Source organism: Ooceraea biroi, chromosome 12, assembly GCF_003672135.1.
Source record: "Ooceraea biroi isolate clonal line C1 chromosome 12, Obir_v5.4, whole genome shotgun sequence".
Classification (NCBI taxonomy): domain Eukaryota; kingdom Metazoa; phylum Arthropoda; class Insecta; order Hymenoptera; family Formicidae; genus Ooceraea; species Ooceraea biroi.
In genome coordinates, this window is record NC_039517.1 from 4,266,255 (window position 1) to 4,282,605 (window position 16,351).

General features: G+C 37.4%; 3 protein-coding genes across 3 annotated transcripts in view; 2 read left to right on the top strand and 1 right to left on the bottom strand.

Annotated features, from left to right (window-relative positions):
• Positions 1-2,766, top strand: part of LOC105286012 (protein dead ringer) — a 75,926-nt gene extending 73,160 nt beyond the window's left edge. The window contains 4 exon segments of the mRNA XM_026974328.1: positions 854-1,200; positions 1,933-2,227; positions 2,346-2,527; positions 2,606-2,766. Of these exon segments, the coding sequence (XP_026830129.1) occupies positions 854-1,200; positions 1,933-2,227; positions 2,346-2,527; positions 2,606-2,766 (985 nt within the window).
• A 6,750-nt stretch (positions 2,767-9,516) lies between these two features.
• On the bottom strand, positions 9,517-11,450 carry LOC105286006 (adenosine deaminase-like protein). The gene is made up of 8 exons (XM_011350611.3): positions 11,309-11,450; positions 11,093-11,241; positions 10,858-10,991; positions 10,586-10,777; positions 10,271-10,508; positions 10,072-10,207; positions 9,889-9,989; positions 9,517-9,792 (listed from the first exon to the last, which is right to left on the bottom strand). Exons 2-8 carry the CDS (start codon positions 11,129-11,131, stop codon positions 9,607-9,609), a joined length of 1,026 nt encoding a protein of 341 aa, XP_011348913.1. The 5' UTR covers positions 11,132-11,241; positions 11,309-11,450; the 3' UTR covers positions 9,517-9,606.
• A 57-nt stretch (positions 11,451-11,507) lies between these two features.
• LOC105286007 (glucose-6-phosphate isomerase) lies at positions 11,508-14,707 on the top strand. The gene is made up of 11 exons (XM_011350613.2): positions 11,508-11,747; positions 11,902-11,995; positions 12,080-12,271; positions 12,342-12,422; positions 12,516-12,731; positions 12,847-13,086; positions 13,311-13,491; positions 13,558-13,676; positions 13,759-13,981; positions 14,170-14,236; positions 14,335-14,707. The coding sequence occupies exons 1-11, from the start codon at positions 11,617-11,619 to the stop codon at positions 14,459-14,461; spliced, it is 1,671 nt and encodes a 556-aa protein (XP_011348915.2). The 5' UTR covers positions 11,508-11,616; the 3' UTR covers positions 14,462-14,707.
• Positions 14,708-16,351: the final 1,644 nt, after the last annotated feature.

Here is a 16,351-nt window from a genome sequence, read left to right on the forward strand (position 1 = left end):
AGCCCACTGGCGTTAATGTTTTTCATAAATCGTCAGCTCGCATTATCGTTAAGCGCGCGCGCGAGGTACCTCGGCGAGGAGATGAGAAACTAAGCGGGTGTGGGCGACGAGTCAGAGGCGTCTGTGACGCACAGGTGCATCGTCTTAGCCCGAGACCCGAGTGTCATCTCGGTCGATCCCTCCTCCCGTCGGCGTCGAGTGAGGACACCCCGGCCTCAGCTCTCAGGGTTGTGACAACCTGGAGCCGTTGGCGCGATATATATTCGTTTATATAATACCAAGCGCATATCCTCGCGATGCCTCGCGACGACCAAGATTTATCTGCCGTTCGCGGTGTCTCGTCTTCTCGACGGGAGGGACGGGAGGATGATGGCGAACGTCTCTAAATAGAGATTCGTCGGCGAGATTTGGAGAGACGACCACGACGACGCGAAGCATCCATCCCATTCGTGGCTGAACAACGCGACGAAGGAGGAGAATGACGCGAAAATACGTGCGTCAGGCGGGTGAAAAGAGAGAAAGATGAACAACGCCGACACGTCATAAGTAGTGCGGGCTAATATGAATTACACGGGCGCGATGCTAAGGGTTGCTCGTGAAAATAACTCGGTGCAACGCTTTGTGCGACGCGACGCGACGCGTCGCATCGTCTCGTCTCGTCTCGTCTCGTCTCTCTGCGATGATGCATCCATCATTCCGGCAACCGGCAATCTCTCCTCTCCTTGGTAATCCTACTCGATTCTTGCAAACATTTCGTCCAAGTAGTTGGGAAGCTTTTACAAATGACGTTTCCTCGTCATCCAAAAGATATACACGCTTACGTATCTCATGGAAAAATGATTCTTGTCCACAGGTACATGAAATATCTATTCCCGTATGAATTGGAAAAGGAAGGGCTCTCGACCCCAGAAGAACTCAACACAGCCATCGAGTCGAATCGCCGCGAGGGTCGCAGGACCAGTTACGTCGCGTATCCCTCTAATGCCAATGAAAATTTGCAATCTGCGATACAACGGAATCAGCACGCGCAGAATTCGTTGGCGCTGCATCATTCGATGCCAATGTCTCTCGCCGCTCAAATGGCGGCGGTGGCCGCTGGACCGTCATCGTTGGTCGCGAACGGACGTTCGCATACTCCGCTGCAGCATCAGTCTCATCCCTCGCAGCATGCTCAACCGAGTCTGGCATCGATACCTTCAGGTAACTTGTTTCGTTCTCTCATTTTTTTCAATTTATTTATATGTCAAAGCCGAAATTTATTTGTTAAATACGACACCACGGAAATGTGAAGAAGTAGAAAAAGTGCAGAAATGAAATGCTCCTCTCGCGCGCGATGATAGAGACGAGAGAGAGAGAGAGAGAGAGCGGGAGGGAGGGGAAAAATTAAATATCGGAGAAAGGGAACAGGGGAGGTAGAGCGCGAGTTTATTTTAAATCGGTTGGTAGAGTCGGGAGGCTTCAGGCCTCCCCAGAGATGATGATGCGAGAGCGAAGGAGGCGTAATTGATTATACGATCCTCCGGAAGACAGGCGTTAACGGATGACTCTTGCTAACGAGCATTCCTATTTCCCTACTCTTTCCTTCTCTCTTTCCATCTTTTCGCCGCTGCGCTCGACAGTGATCCAACGTTGCGCTTCAATTACCCTCGTAGTAGCCTCTTGTTCGATAGCTCGACGACGATTCTTTAGATATTCGTTTCGTAGGAAATTTCTTTAAATTGAAATTAGAAAATTACCAACAGCTATACTTTACGATCCCTTTAACGGTCTCTCTAGGTTCGAAAAAAGCAAATATCTACATTAGCAACGAAATTCTTACAAAATGAGCAAAATTATATTAATTTTAAAAATATCGACTTGAAACAAAGAAGGGACTTGGCGCGCTTATTATAGGAAATAGGATTATGAAATAAAAACTGATTGAAATTTCAGAATACATGTTGAAAATGTTGGGTCAAGATGTGCGGAATATAATATCCGCCGAATCTTCTTCGATGCTTCAACGGCATCCTAGTGCATCGTCACCGACAATGCCGGAAGCGCTCAGCAAAGTTACAGATTACAGAATAGGACATTTTTGGAACATGTGTCACAACAATAACAACAACAGTAAAATATATCCAACTCAGTCACCGCTCTCCCCATCGGCACTCCATTCGCCGTTAGCACCAGCGAACAGCCCCGAGCCACAGAGAGAAGCCTTGGATCTCGCAAGTTCTACAATCAAGTGAGTAATCGACTGGATTTCGCGCGTTCGAGATCCGATTTCAATTCCCGAAGAGGAAAGGATATCTTTTTACGCGCGATAATAATTTTCATAATTTGAAAATTATTTTCAATCACAGATCAGAACCTTCAATCGGCTCTCCGCTCGCTGTAAGTTCACCCTCGGCATCAAATGTGATTACTTCGAAAAGAAGCTACAACGATACTGCCTCACCTATTCCTCCTTCCAAAAGAGTTTACGGAGACGAGAACTTCACGATTGCAAGCAACATTTTTCGCGTGAACCAATCGACCTTTGAAGGTGAGTCGAGACCAAGATGTCTTTCATAAAATTCCATATAAAATTCCATATATATAATAAGCATTTTTCTTTGTTTAGAAGGTGGTCGAAAACGATTGCACATGTGCGTGGATATCAACGGTGTCACGTACAAGGGTGTTTTGGCTGCCGACGACAATAGCGCGAGCAATTCGCCTGAAACTGACAATAACGCAACGGACAATGTCGACGCAAAATCATCACAAAATATCTCTTCGTGAACGTTTCGAAAACGCACAGTTTTTTCCGATTAAACACTCCCTCTCTCTGGAGCGTTTAATCAAGAAAAAAGAGACGCATTATTAGTAATATCTCCAATAGAAAAGATGATAGAAATGCAGAATTGTACAGGTATGCGATTATATACATATATATATATATATATATATATATATATATATATATATGCGATATATTGCGATTCTCGATCGAGGACAAAAGTTTTCGATCATAATTCCATTTTTACGTTATTGCGATAACAGGCGAATGTATGTAATTGAAACAACTATATAGAAAGTAACGGAAGTTGTAGGTTGTACCAATTCGAAATCATTTTGAATACTTTCACGCGTAATTTAGCGAGTTTCTATGTAAAAAAAACTATATATGTATGTATAATTAAACCGCTTACGCTTATTGGGGTTCACACAATTGCATATACTCCTCTTTCCGTATTGTAGATGAAAATTTATTAACTCGTTAGAAATAACTTTGATCTTTATTGGTATCGAAATAGTAAGCATTTCTTGTTTTTTTTACCAAAGTGAGATTTTTGTTTGTACGAACGTGTAGGCCCGGATTAAATAGTAAATTCTAGGTGTATATGTGATATTAGATATAAAATAGCAAATTTGCTGCACATAATGAATTATTAATGCGTTTGTTGACTGCAGATGATGACAGACCTCGTAACTGATAATATTTTCTCTCTTTATACACGACGACAGATGTAACTTGGATACATCTGTCTACTTAAATCAGAGCAAAAGTATATCATCTCTGTGTTGAGAAAGATCGTAACGCAGTTTAGGTTTATACAGTGTTATTATGATAAATGCTAACGGAGTATATGCAATTGGAAATATGTGTATGCCGTTGTATGTATCATACCTAACACATTTTATCTTTACACGGAAAACTGAGCTAATATCTCTGATGAAATTTTATAAATGTGAATTTGCGCGCATACATCTAATAAGACTTGCCTCGGTAAATGTTCAAATCAATTTACATCGTGTGGATTTGAGATGTACGATAGAGGGGATGAGACTGTTAAATGTTATAAATATCGGATGTTTAACTATCGTTCAACTAGAGCTATTGGTAAGAATACCATTACTACCAATACTAGTCTAATAACAAATCAACTTTATGATAAATAATAAGACAGAAACAAGTTGTAGTATCGTCAAAAGAAGAAGAGAATTCTTCTTCTCTATATTATTGTCATTTTCAACTTTTGACGATACTACAACTTGTTTCTGTCCTCTTTTATTATTTATCATAAAGTTGATTTGTTATTAGAAGAAACACATTCAAGAGTTTTCAGGTTGTCAGGCTAGTTCCATGTATCACGATCTAACGTAATCCTTATCTTAATGCTAATTTAGCAAATTGTAGCAGAGCAATAAGTAATTAATTGTAAAATTGGATTTTGTATATATGGATACACGTATATATATATGTGTGTATATGTATGTGTATATACATATATCTTAGACAGAGGCAGAATATAAATTAAAGCCACGTACATGTGTATTTGCGTATCAACAGCCTAAGTAGAAAACCTAACTCACAAAATTACAATTTTACAGAAAAGGCAAAACATACTTGAAGTTTACTTCGTATGTGTAAAATAATTAACTGAAAACCTCGTGAGAATCTTACCATATGATCTTATTATAAATATCTCAATTTTGTCAAAAATTGGAGTTTCGTACTTTCGTGAGAAAGTACGAACCTTACTATAAACATCTCAATTTTGTCAAAAATTGGAGTTAGGTTTTCTAATTAAGCCGACGATACAATATTCGTTAGTAGTTTTTTTGGAAAGCGTTGGACTACCTATATTTTATATATATATATATATATATATACATATACATACAGGGTGGGGCAATAACTATTACCACCTTAAATATCTTCTAATTTATAAGGTCCAGAGGAAAATTTATGTAATCAAAATTATACGGTACGAAGGGGGCTAACATATGGCGATAATAATTTTTGTCCTGGTGAAGGCGCTTCGAAGATATCAAGGTCACCTTCATTTTTTTTAATAGGTTCGGTATGTTTTTTTCCATAATTTTATAGAGGAGCTTAAAACAAGTACGGAACTCATGACACAAAATTATTGAACAAGATTAAATGTAAATGAAAACGATAAAAAGTACATTTTTATATTAAATTAAATTTACGTTTAAAAGATGTACGAAATGACGCTTTATTAGTATGTTTTGTCGGAATGTTTTGATTTTGACATTCCTCATAAATGAGGATCAACTTGTTCTTCAAACGGATACATCGATGAAAATAAATAGGATTTTAAATGTTCGACGCGAAGGCTGAGTGCGATTAGGATATCGTTCAGCGTATAAATTTTGCGCTCTCACTGAATTTTTTTGACATTCTCCATAAATGAGATCATTCTCCATCATGTCGACTTGTTCTTCAAATGAATACATCTTGCACGATTGACTTATCTATCGATACTACTTTTTATGTTTATCTTATCCTGTGAACTTATTAAGATGGCCTTCAAAGGGTCTTTGTTTTCATTGAAATAAGTTTACGTCACTATTTATTTTCATCGATGTATCCGTTTGAAGAACAAGTTTGCCCCACCCTGTATATATATATTATATTAATAAAAACCACTTCAAAGCCAGTAAGAGTGAGCGCAGGTGTTAGTGCGAAGGTCAATAAGACTAAACATTGAAGTTCAAACCAACTTTAATTATATGTTGAACGTTTCGGCCGCACTATTCAGCCATCTTCAGCAACATAGGTCTAGGATCCTCCAAGTAATCCACTTCAACTCGCGGTAAAAATTTGTAAGCTTCCAAGAACTCAAATTTCTAATAAAGGTTTAAGTTCAATAAAATGTGATTGTAAACGTAAGTAATTTATCAATTTAAATCTAAAGCAAAACTTACCACGTCATCGAAGGGAAAAACTATGAGGGTCCAATATACAAAATGTTAGATTAGATAATTAACACAGTACAGTACATATTAAAATTGAGCAATTTGATCGCAGTCAAGATCAGATGTAGTTGACCAGACAAAGTTAAGACCTGTACTAGCTTCGACGATACAGAGACAAAGTCAAGACCTGTACTAGCTTCGACGATACAGAGAGTTCAAAACAAATGGGGCTGAATAGTGCGGCCGAAACGTTCAACATATAATTAAAGTTGGTTTGAACTTTAGTGTTTAGTCTTATTGACCTTCGCACTAACACCTGCGCTCTTACTGCCTTTGAAGTGGTTTTTATTAATATTATTGAGAGTGCTAATTTCGTAATATATTATATTGTATATGTGATACACACACGCACGCGCGCACACACACACACACACACACACACATGTCATATATCAATATATATGCATATCATCAAATTCGACACAAGGATGCCAATAGCTCGAAACAGCCCTCTAGGTATATCTCAAAATCGTAACACATGATAACACGTAACGTATTAGATGTAAAATCAACAGCTACATGTAGAGTCAATCTGTCAGTGCATTATAACAAAATTATTTTTATTATATAATTGTTTGTATATACTAAAAGTTTGTCTTTTTTTCGAATTTTAATGCATGATGCAATGTATAATTTTAAATTGATGTAAGAATTTGCTGCCATTCGCGACATACGTTAGGCTCGAAAATCAGAAAAATCAATTCGAGTGTGATGCTTTTGTGAATTTTTTAATTTACTTTATTTATTGGTTTTTCTCAATTTTTCTTTTGTTCTTTTTCCCTGCTCTTCTTACTAATTAGATTAATTAGCACGAAAACAATTTGATTCTGTTTCCCCTTACATCTTTTAAAAAAGAACCGAAGAAGACCGGTAGAAAATTGTTTTCCTAATCAATTATGAGTAGAAATTTTTATCGAGTCTAGCGTACTATTAATATTTATGTATTTACTTTATGATTTATTTCTCTAATTCTATGCTTAGTTAGTTTAGATCTTATGTTATTCCATTTATTTTCATTTAAACCTATTCGATATAATGATATTTTATAATGGCCTCACTTTTTACATTCGATATATTTTATATATGCGAAGTAAACTTTAAACATGTGTTATTAGATAATTGAGACTCGAGATCCGATTATGAAAAAAATTGATTTCGATAGATATGTATATATTTTTAAATCGAATTTTGAATGAATTTTTAAAATAATTAATTTTATTAAATATATAATCTAGTGGTTTTGACCAAAGAATATGTTTCGAAAATATCATTTATCGTAATATGTTTTTGCTATCATATCTTCAAAAAATATTTCACATGAAAGAGATTGTTTTTATGAAAATACAGAGGAAATATCGCTGTCGCCTACGGTGTAATGCTAGACTGTTACACCGTCAGCGCACGCCATAGATACAAGTTCCATTTGGCGATTGAATCGACGTGAGCATCAAATGGAACTTACCTATGGTAACAAAGTAGCAGATCATAGTACGTTGTAATAAAAACTATAATTGTAAATTCTCACGAAATCGACATAGATTATAACTTACTATAAACTTAATTTTCCGGCTACGTAAACTCGAAAAATACGAGGACTCGAAATAATACCTAATATGATATATGTCGATTTCTCTCTTAACACGCGTGCATATCCGGATCTCGTCAATCTCAACAAGTATAATGCATTTGACTATAATTACGACGCAGTGTGCGCCGTAATGATAACTCGATGCGAGGTATGTAGATACCTCGTTTGTGAGATATCTATAGCATTGTGAAAACCGTTGTTTCATATTGTTTTAATACGTTTTAATATTTTTTGAATGACATGTAATGCGCTAAGAAAATTAATTACGAAACGTTCACAAAATTACCTGAGTAAGAAAACATTCTCTTAGTCATAGAATACATATTTCGCAAGTATATGCAAAATAATGTAAAATAACGTATATATATATATATATAGTAAAAAAAAGATACATTGTGAGGCTGTTGAGTGAATGCGAAAATGGGTGTCACTTCCAAGTAACGCACACCCAATTTTTCAGAGCATATACATATATATACTCTGGAAAATTCCTATGTTACGTATTGTACATATATAAGACAAAGTTTAACCAAACCAAGACTGTGTAGAGTAAAAATTATATTCTACAATTTTAAGTTATTATTACGGGGAGAGGGGGAGGGGGGGATTATTATAATCACATAGCGCTCTCATCAACTTTTGCATTGCGCAGGGTATTGTTGTAACTTACTGTAACTTCCGGACGGTGGTAAAGAGGCACATTCCATTGATCCGATGATCCGAGATGAGCCCAATTACCAAGTTCAAGTTAATGTTGATGACGTGGTTGCAATCAGTATCCCGTGCACGATACTACAGTTACACTTGTATTACATATTTATACCGCTATTAATATTACTGCAGCTTATTATTACTCTCTCATCATGACGTGATAATAATTCAATCAAAATAACATTGAATCAAATCATCTTTGTTATATGTACGTATGTATGTGTACGACGATGTATGACTTAGGGCATTGCATTCATCTACTGTACCAAATTACGTTTTAATTAATAAACTACGTTTGGTGCAGTACCCACTATTAGATATCAATGCTGGTACGTCAAAATAGGACACCGATTGTGCGTGTTTAACGTTTTTAATAGTGTAAGGCAACTTGTCTCGTTAATTATTGACAAAACATGAGATTTGTATAATGTTATACTGGCAGGTGAATACTTTGAAGGATGCAACATGTTCCTGGCGGGCTATTACGGCTTACGGATTTATTCGAAAAAAAAAAACATTCCCGATTGCGTAATGATTACATTTTTCTTCATCATTTGTCTCATCGTACACGTTCGACTGCGGTGTCGGGTAGACGATCGGACAGTTTTGCCGACACCACGTGAACAACCACTCGTGAACTCGATTCCGAGAGACATTCTTAATAATTCGCTAGGAACCGTAAATTGGAGCGTCGAACAAAAGATTTGTCGATCCGAGCATTCTTTGCGTTGCACGCGTCTGTCACATACTTATTCATTTACTTTCTTCTTTTTCTTGTCTTATTATATATATATTGCATTTATCGAAACGTATGGAGAGTCGATTCTATTGAGATTACGATGAGATTCATGATAATCATGTGGTCGGAAACTCGCATTGAACGCAATTAATGTCGTTCAGAATCGTAAATAGTTCCGTAATAGTCCCCCTGATAGGTATACTGAGAGAGAAAGAGAGAGAGAGAGAGACCTATCATGATAAACAACGTATTTTCATCATGCTTGATTGTGATTGTCCTATTTACAACTGTTTGCGCAAAATAATTGTCTATAATGTTAATGTATTATGTTTTGCGCCGGCATGTCTAGCGTATAAGTCATTATTATAGTTAATCGATTTCTTTTTGTTCATTAGGAAAGACACGTACGCGTTTATAAACGTTTATAAGCGTTTTTAAATTTAAGCGTTCGTAATGTCTATTTTTTAAGTTAAGATTTTAAGCCACATTGTGTATATATTTGGAGAACACCGAAGAGAGCGCGCCTGGATAGTAATACTTAGCGACGTGGTAAACGCTAAGAGCTGGCTTAACGATTATATCTCCATAAATAGCTAATTAGTTATTACGTGTAAAGTTACATGTATGTCACACATTACGAAAAACTATGTCGACATTACGAATAAAATTAATGTTACTTTTATATAAAGGATCATGAATATAGGATCATGTAAATATATCACAAATCTTTTTGTTCTTTCTTACACTTTATTACAAGAACCTCTTTGTTTCAATATTACCTCGTCTCGTCATTTTATAAATATTATTATGAAATATATTAGACATCAGTCTCAAAAGTCTCGATAACCGATGACAAACTTTTCTTCTCTTCTGCACTCGCGAAACTGTATTGTACCGATAATAGGGACAATTCCTTGAGCTGTTTTCTCGCGACATTGAACACTGAACTCAACAACTCGTATTCTTTTGACAAGCACGTGTTAAAAACGCCTTTATCGTCAGTCTGAAAGAGAAAGCAACGTTCCTTGTAACATCTGCATAATCGGTCACGTTGTATCGTATTTTTATCAATGTATCTTGCTCCATTTTTCGTACTCACTCCGATGGTTATGGGATGCCCAGCTTGATGCAAGTACTTAAAGTGATGTGACGCGTAAGACGATATCGTCTTACACTTGACGTTTGACGTCAAACACAACTCTAAACGAGAAAAAGAAAAATAAGAGAAAAAAAGTACGGTAAACGGTGTAAAGAAAATTGAATTTCGTGAAAAATCTCTTACCGACTGGAATTCTCGACTTTAGTAGCATGTCGAACAGCTGCTTGGAACCTTGCAAGCTGGGGTGAATGCAAGTACAGTGTCCCAATCGGTCGGGTTTAAATTTTAATATATCGATCGTCTCCATTTCATTTGGTACCTGCATGGCATATCTTTATTAATCCGTATACACATTTTTGTTAATCCGTCGAACAATGTTCACCTCCGCGCAGTGCGCCGCAATTTTGAGGCCCGCTTTCCTAGACGTCTCCAACAGCTCCAAAAATGAATCTCCCGCCATTGGATCGCCACTCAGATCGATGCCGACTACGTATTCCGGGTACCGCTTCGTAAATTGTATCGCAAGGTTTATATTTTCCTTTGCAGACTCGTAGCCTTGTTTCCGGTTAATTGATACCAACAGTTTTACAGTTATGTGCGGATACCGTGATTTGGATGTCCTGAGAATATGCAAGAGTTACAAAGTGTCCTATGGGTAAAGAACGAGTACAAGTATGAAATGGAGTGTCACACTTACTCGAAGGCTTTCATTATTGCTTCAAGATACTCCGTTTTTGTCATTGACTCCTTTACAGCGCGAGGTGTGCTCCTCAGTTCTAAATAAATCACGTTGTCCTCGTGAAATTCCTTTATCACGTCGCAGGTAGCAACAAACACAGCTTGTGGCGTAACCGTTAACGCGTGTGCTATGTCAAATACCTTGAAGCATCTGGAAAATGGACAGTACGTGATAAATGATGTCATTTATCAAATAATTTACGTTACATCGAAAGATGACAGTGTTTATACTCGCTTAAGGATGAAAAGTCGGTATTGTCCATGAAAACTTGCTTGCGTGTGGCAATGTCGGAACGCTGTTGCATCCCATATAACGTCTGCAGAGTATTCATACTTAATGAACCGTTCAAGTGTGCATGGAGTTCCTAATGAACGAGAGCCACAACAATTTAATATGACAGATTGTACAGCTATCGTTTACGCTGTAAACACGGTAGAGATTTGGACATGGAGGAAAGGAACGTACCACTTTGGGTAATCCGCGACAGAAATCCTGCGCGTCCATTGCGAGCAAATCAAAACAAGTACAAATGATGGCTACGTCGAGCAAAAAGAGACACCTGCTTGGCAATTAGTAATCCTTTTCAAATGTTGATTTTTCTTTCATCTCACTCGCTGCAACAAATGTAGCTCGTATAGGTTAGATGCACATGCGGTGTTGAATACAATCTCAACTACATACCTCATCGTGGAAAATACTTAATATCTTATCTGGAATATTCGAAAATGAAAACTTTGTTTCGGCCAAACTACTTGGAAAATTCTCTAATCGAACATAACATAATCGATCAATAATGCTACAGCCCTATATATCTGCGGTATAGTCTCAACAAGCTCTAATAGATGGCACCAGGTTCGCATTGCCTCTCGCACGTGTGTGCGTGTCGTGCACACCAATGCATACCGATGTTACGACAGTGACGACTGTCAGCTGCTGTCGGAGAGGCTTGCTCTCGGAGTGACGCGCGGCTTTCTCGAGCCAACGAAATCATGGAATCCAAGATGGATCTGCTGACCGAGCCCGCGTGGAATCAGCTCCAACAATATTTTGACAACAATGGCTCCAAGATGAACATATACAGTATGTTCCAGCGGGATGCTAAACGCTTCGAAAAATTTAGGTGAGATTCGTGTCTAAAGCGTGACCTTGAGATGACCTTTTCAAGGGCACTCGACTTGAGCGAAAGACGTTTAAAATTGACACGTTTCATCCCCTACGGCGTTTGATTTTCTGTTAAGCAAACATGTCATGCTCCTTGCTCCTTTTTTTAACAGTTTGGAACTTGCTACGCCACACGATGGACCGATTTTGTTGGATTACTCGAAGAACAGGATCAACGAAGAAGTGCTTGGATTATTGTACAATTTGGTATGAAAATTACTTGGCACGGAAAAAATTGCTGAAAAATGTTCCTCTCTTGCGTATCCTATACAATTATGCGTTGCATTGCAGGCTCGTGCACGGAAGGTGGAATCTGCGAGAGATGCCATGTTTAATGGTGAAAGGATCAATTTCACGGAAAACAGAGCAGTTCTGCATATCGCATTGCGTAACAGAAGTAATAAGCCGATATTAGTGGATGGAAAAGACGTGATGCCCGATGTGAACGCAGTACTAGAGCATATGAAGGAATTTACAAATGAAGTGAGGTTCCGTAACGTAGTGTATATATCTCAACGCTTAAAGGTGCTTAGAATGTGCATTTCCTTCACAGGTGTTGACGAAAAAATGGACAGGATTTACTGGTAAACCTATCGAGGACGTCGTCAATATCGGAATCGGTGGATCTGATCTGGTGATTTATGCAAATCACTTTCCCTTTGTTCCTAACCGTTTCATCTTAATGTTAACGTTAATATGCAATATACGTTTTGTATTACGCTGACAGGGTCCACTTATGGTAACCGAAGCCTTAAAAATATACAGCATTGGACCGAGAGTTCACTTCGTCAGCAACATAGACGGTACTCATGTAGCCGAAACGCTGAAAAAATTAAATGCAGAGACTACTCTGTTCATAGTAGCTTCCAAGACGTTCACCACGCAGGAGACCATAACTAACGCAACGACTGCCAAGCAGTGGCTTTTGAAAGCACTCAAGGACGTAAGCACATTAATGAGTCAATGCTAAAATTACGTAAAATTACCATTAACGCCTCTTGTCTGATATCATGCTCTTCCTTCTTCTTTCTCTTGGATGATTTTGAACTTACATCTAGGAAGCTGCGGTTGCCCGTCACTTCGTAGCATTGTCTACCAATGAAACTAAGGTCAGGGAATTTGGCATCGATGTGAAAAATATGTTTGGCTTTTGGGACTGGGTCGGTGGACGTTACTCATTATGGTCAGCTATTGGCTTGTCAATCTGTTTGTCAATCGGTTTCGAGAATTTTGAAAAGCTCTTGAGTGGAGCTCACTTTATGGATCAACACTTCTGTACGGCACCACTCGAAAAAAACGTAAGCAGATGTAAGATAAGATAAGCTAGGCAATACAAATGTCACGAGGTGATTGTGCAGATTCTCAAGAAATTTTCCACATTTGAAAGCCAGTAATTTTCTTTCTCGAAAATTAAAGTTCCCTTTTTTTAGTAGTTTATCTTTACCATACGTTGATATTGCAATTTGAAAGATTTCGACGATCTGCCGATTATACTTTATTAAAGGCAATTCGCCTTTTTCAGGCACCTGTTATACTGGCTTTGCTTGGCGTATGGTACCATAACTTTTATAAAGCTGAAACACATGCGCTGTTACCATACGACCAGTATTTGCATCGGTTTGCCGCTTACTTTCAGCAAGGTGATATGGAAAGTAATGGAAAATATGTCACTCGTTCTGGAAAGACTGTAAATTATAACACAGGTATATTCCACAATGTGTGTAGATAAAATTCTATGCTGTGAATTGTAAGCTAATTGTGATTTGTAGGGCCAATTGTGTGGGGAGAGCCGGGTACCAACGGGCAGCATGCATTTTATCAATTGTTACATCAAGGTACAAGACTCGTGCCGGCCGATTTTATAATTCCCGCGCAGTCTCAAAATCAGGTCGGTCTCGAAATAATTTTCACATTGTTGTCCCATCTACTGAATTTACTTTCTTTTTATGGAGCACTTTCTCTCATCGCAGGTTCCTTCGCATCATAACATTTTGCTTGCCAACTTCCTTGCGCAAACTGAGGCGCTGATGAAAGGCAAAAACAAGGACGAGGCTCGAGCTGAATTACAAAAGTCGGGACTGACTGCTCAGCAGACGGATTTGCTGTTGCCGCATAAGATATTTGAAGGAAACAGACCAACAAATAGCATCGTAGTACAGAAATTGACGCCGTTTATTCTCGGTGCTTTGATTGGTAAATGCAATCTAAATTAATAAATCGTGCAATTGGCAATGAAAGTATTTTTCGTAAAAAGTTTGATGTGGCGAAATTAATTACACTATTATCACCTCGTTGCCGGTTGTATTATAATTCGCCGGATGTCCTACATATTAAAATTACAAGTACTTGTACAGATAATCATTTGAATTTGTCTGTTGTAGCAATGTACGAACACAAAATCTTTATACAGGGCATAATCTGGGACATTAACTCCTATGACCAATGGGGGTAAGGAAAATGTTGATATTTTTAGTTTTCTACATAAGACTTGAGTTGCATTTTAAATGATTTATTACAGAAAGAGAACTAATAATATTTCTGTACAGTGTGGAGCTGGGGAAACAGTTGGCTAAAGCTATCGAACCGGAGCTGACGAGCCCAGAAACTGTTACATCTCATGATTCGTCGACTAATAGCCTGATAGCGTTTGTTAAACGCCATCGTACAGCCTAAGTTTAACAACGCTCCTTGTGATAAGATGCAACAAAATACCTGCAATTAAATAAGAGAAGCGCTGTTGTAGATTGTATATCGTTATAAACTTCAATTATGTAAATGGGCTGATAGTATTTTACTTGTTAAATTATATATATGTATTTAATTTATAATTTGGAATATATCTTTTAATCGAATTACACACATGTCACAATTACTACATATATATATGTCGATACAAAATTAAAAATGTAAAGTGATTAACCTTGGTGTACATTACTACATCCTCTCGTTATATCATAATACAACATTGCTACAATATAATTCTCAATGTTTTTCACTAGTCAGATCACAGTTTTTATTTAAACCTTCTTCAGATATTAGAGTTATTAGAGGTATTCAGATATTATCAGAGATATATAAATCATCTATAATTAATATAATAAAGTCGAACAAATTGAGGTTAGGACGTTAGCTACTTATAATCCAATTTCGTATTAATTAAGCGAATAACTTCAGTCTGTAAAACGAAACGAAACAATGATCTGAAGTTAGCCACTTAAGACAAATTTAAATTTGAATTTGAATTAAATGGCCAACTTCAAGTTGTAAAACAAGGCTAAATAATGATCTGAAATTAGCTGTTTAAGACAAATTTAAATTTGAATTTAAAGTTGAATTAAGCGAATAATTTCAGTTAGTTTTAGCACTTGTTAAATTACGTTTTCCTAATTAATAATCGGATATTTGGAAAGATGAGTTAGAAATTTAACTTGCGTATGTAAATTTTAATATGACGCGTTTAGGGAACAGTTATTAATTTTTATGTCAACTCTTATCGGTAGTTGATTTTTATTTTTCATCGTTTAATCTCAGGCTACGTTATTTATCACGTTTAAGGAACTGTGAAGCAAAATTTATGAAATAGTAAAAATATACAGTAAAAATTAATTGGATCTATTGGGTTGTCCGGAAAGTTCGTGCCGATTTTTAATAAATGGCGTTGGAACATGTCTGAATATATCAATGTTATTGAAAACATACGATTTATATACATATGCTTAAAGGTGACATTTCAACGCATCTTTAGGAAAAAAGTTGTTTCAGATAAATTGATTCGTGTGAGTTTTGTACTCTTTTGAAGATGGAAGAAAACAAAGAACATTTTAGACACTTGATGCTTTTCTATTACCGGAAAGGCAAAAATGCCTCACAAGCAACAAATTCGATATGTTCTGTTTACGGAGAAGGCGCTTTAGCTGAAAGAACCGTACGTAAGTGGTTCGCTAAGTTTAGAGCTGGTGATTTTAACCTTAAAGACCAAGAACGCTCGGGCAGACCTTCTACTACTGATGATGACCAACTCAAGACACTGATCGAGAATAACCCGCGCTACACGACACGTGAATTAGCAGAGATACTGAAAATATCGAAAACCACTATTCACGATCATGTAGTGAAGCTTGATTACGTAAAGTCGCTATGATGTATGGGTTCCGCATAATTTGGCCGAAAAAATTTAATGGATCGCATTTCCATCTGCGACTCGCTGTACAAGCGCAACGCAAACGTACCATTTTTGAAGCAATTAGTGACGGGTGACGAAAAATGGATCATTTACAACAATGTAGAACGAAAAAGATCCTGGGGTAAGCGAAATGAACCAGCATTAACCACTCCGAAAGCCAGCCTTCATCCAAAAAAAGTCATGCTCTGTGTCTGGTGGGATTGGAAAGGAATCCTATATTATAAGCTCCTACCACACAACCAAACGATAAATGCAGATAAGTATTGCTCGCAACTGGACGAATTAGACAGCGATTCAGGAAAATCGTCCAGAATTAGCTAATAGGAAGGGCGTCGTGTTCCATCAGGACAATGCCAGACCTCATGTTTCTTTGACTACCC

Excerpts from the sequence above, each read along its gene's own strand:
- LOC105286006 (XM_011350611.3), bottom strand. The coding sequence starts at position 11,131 with ATGGACGCGCAGGATTTCTGTCGCGGATTACCCAAAGTG. Across the intron at positions 10,778-10,857 it reads GACTTTTCATCCTTAAGCGA|ATGCTTCAAGGTATTTGACA; the intron begins GTATAAACACTG and ends TCCATTTTCCAG. Across the intron at positions 10,509-10,585 it reads GCAATAATGAAAGCCTTCGA|GACATCCAAATCACGGTATC; the intron begins GTAAGTGTGACA and ends GCATATTCTCAG.
- LOC105286007 (XM_011350613.2), top strand. The coding sequence starts at position 11,617 with ATGGAATCCAAGATGGATCTGCTGACCGAGCCCGCGTGGAATCAGCTC. Across the intron at positions 12,732-12,846 it reads TTTTGAAAGCACTCAAGGAC|GAAGCTGCGGTTGCCCGTCA; the intron begins GTAAGCACATTA and ends ACTTACATCTAG. Across the intron at positions 13,677-13,758 it reads CCGCGCAGTCTCAAAATCAG|GTTCCTTCGCATCATAACAT; the intron begins GTCGGTCTCGAA and ends CTCTCATCGCAG.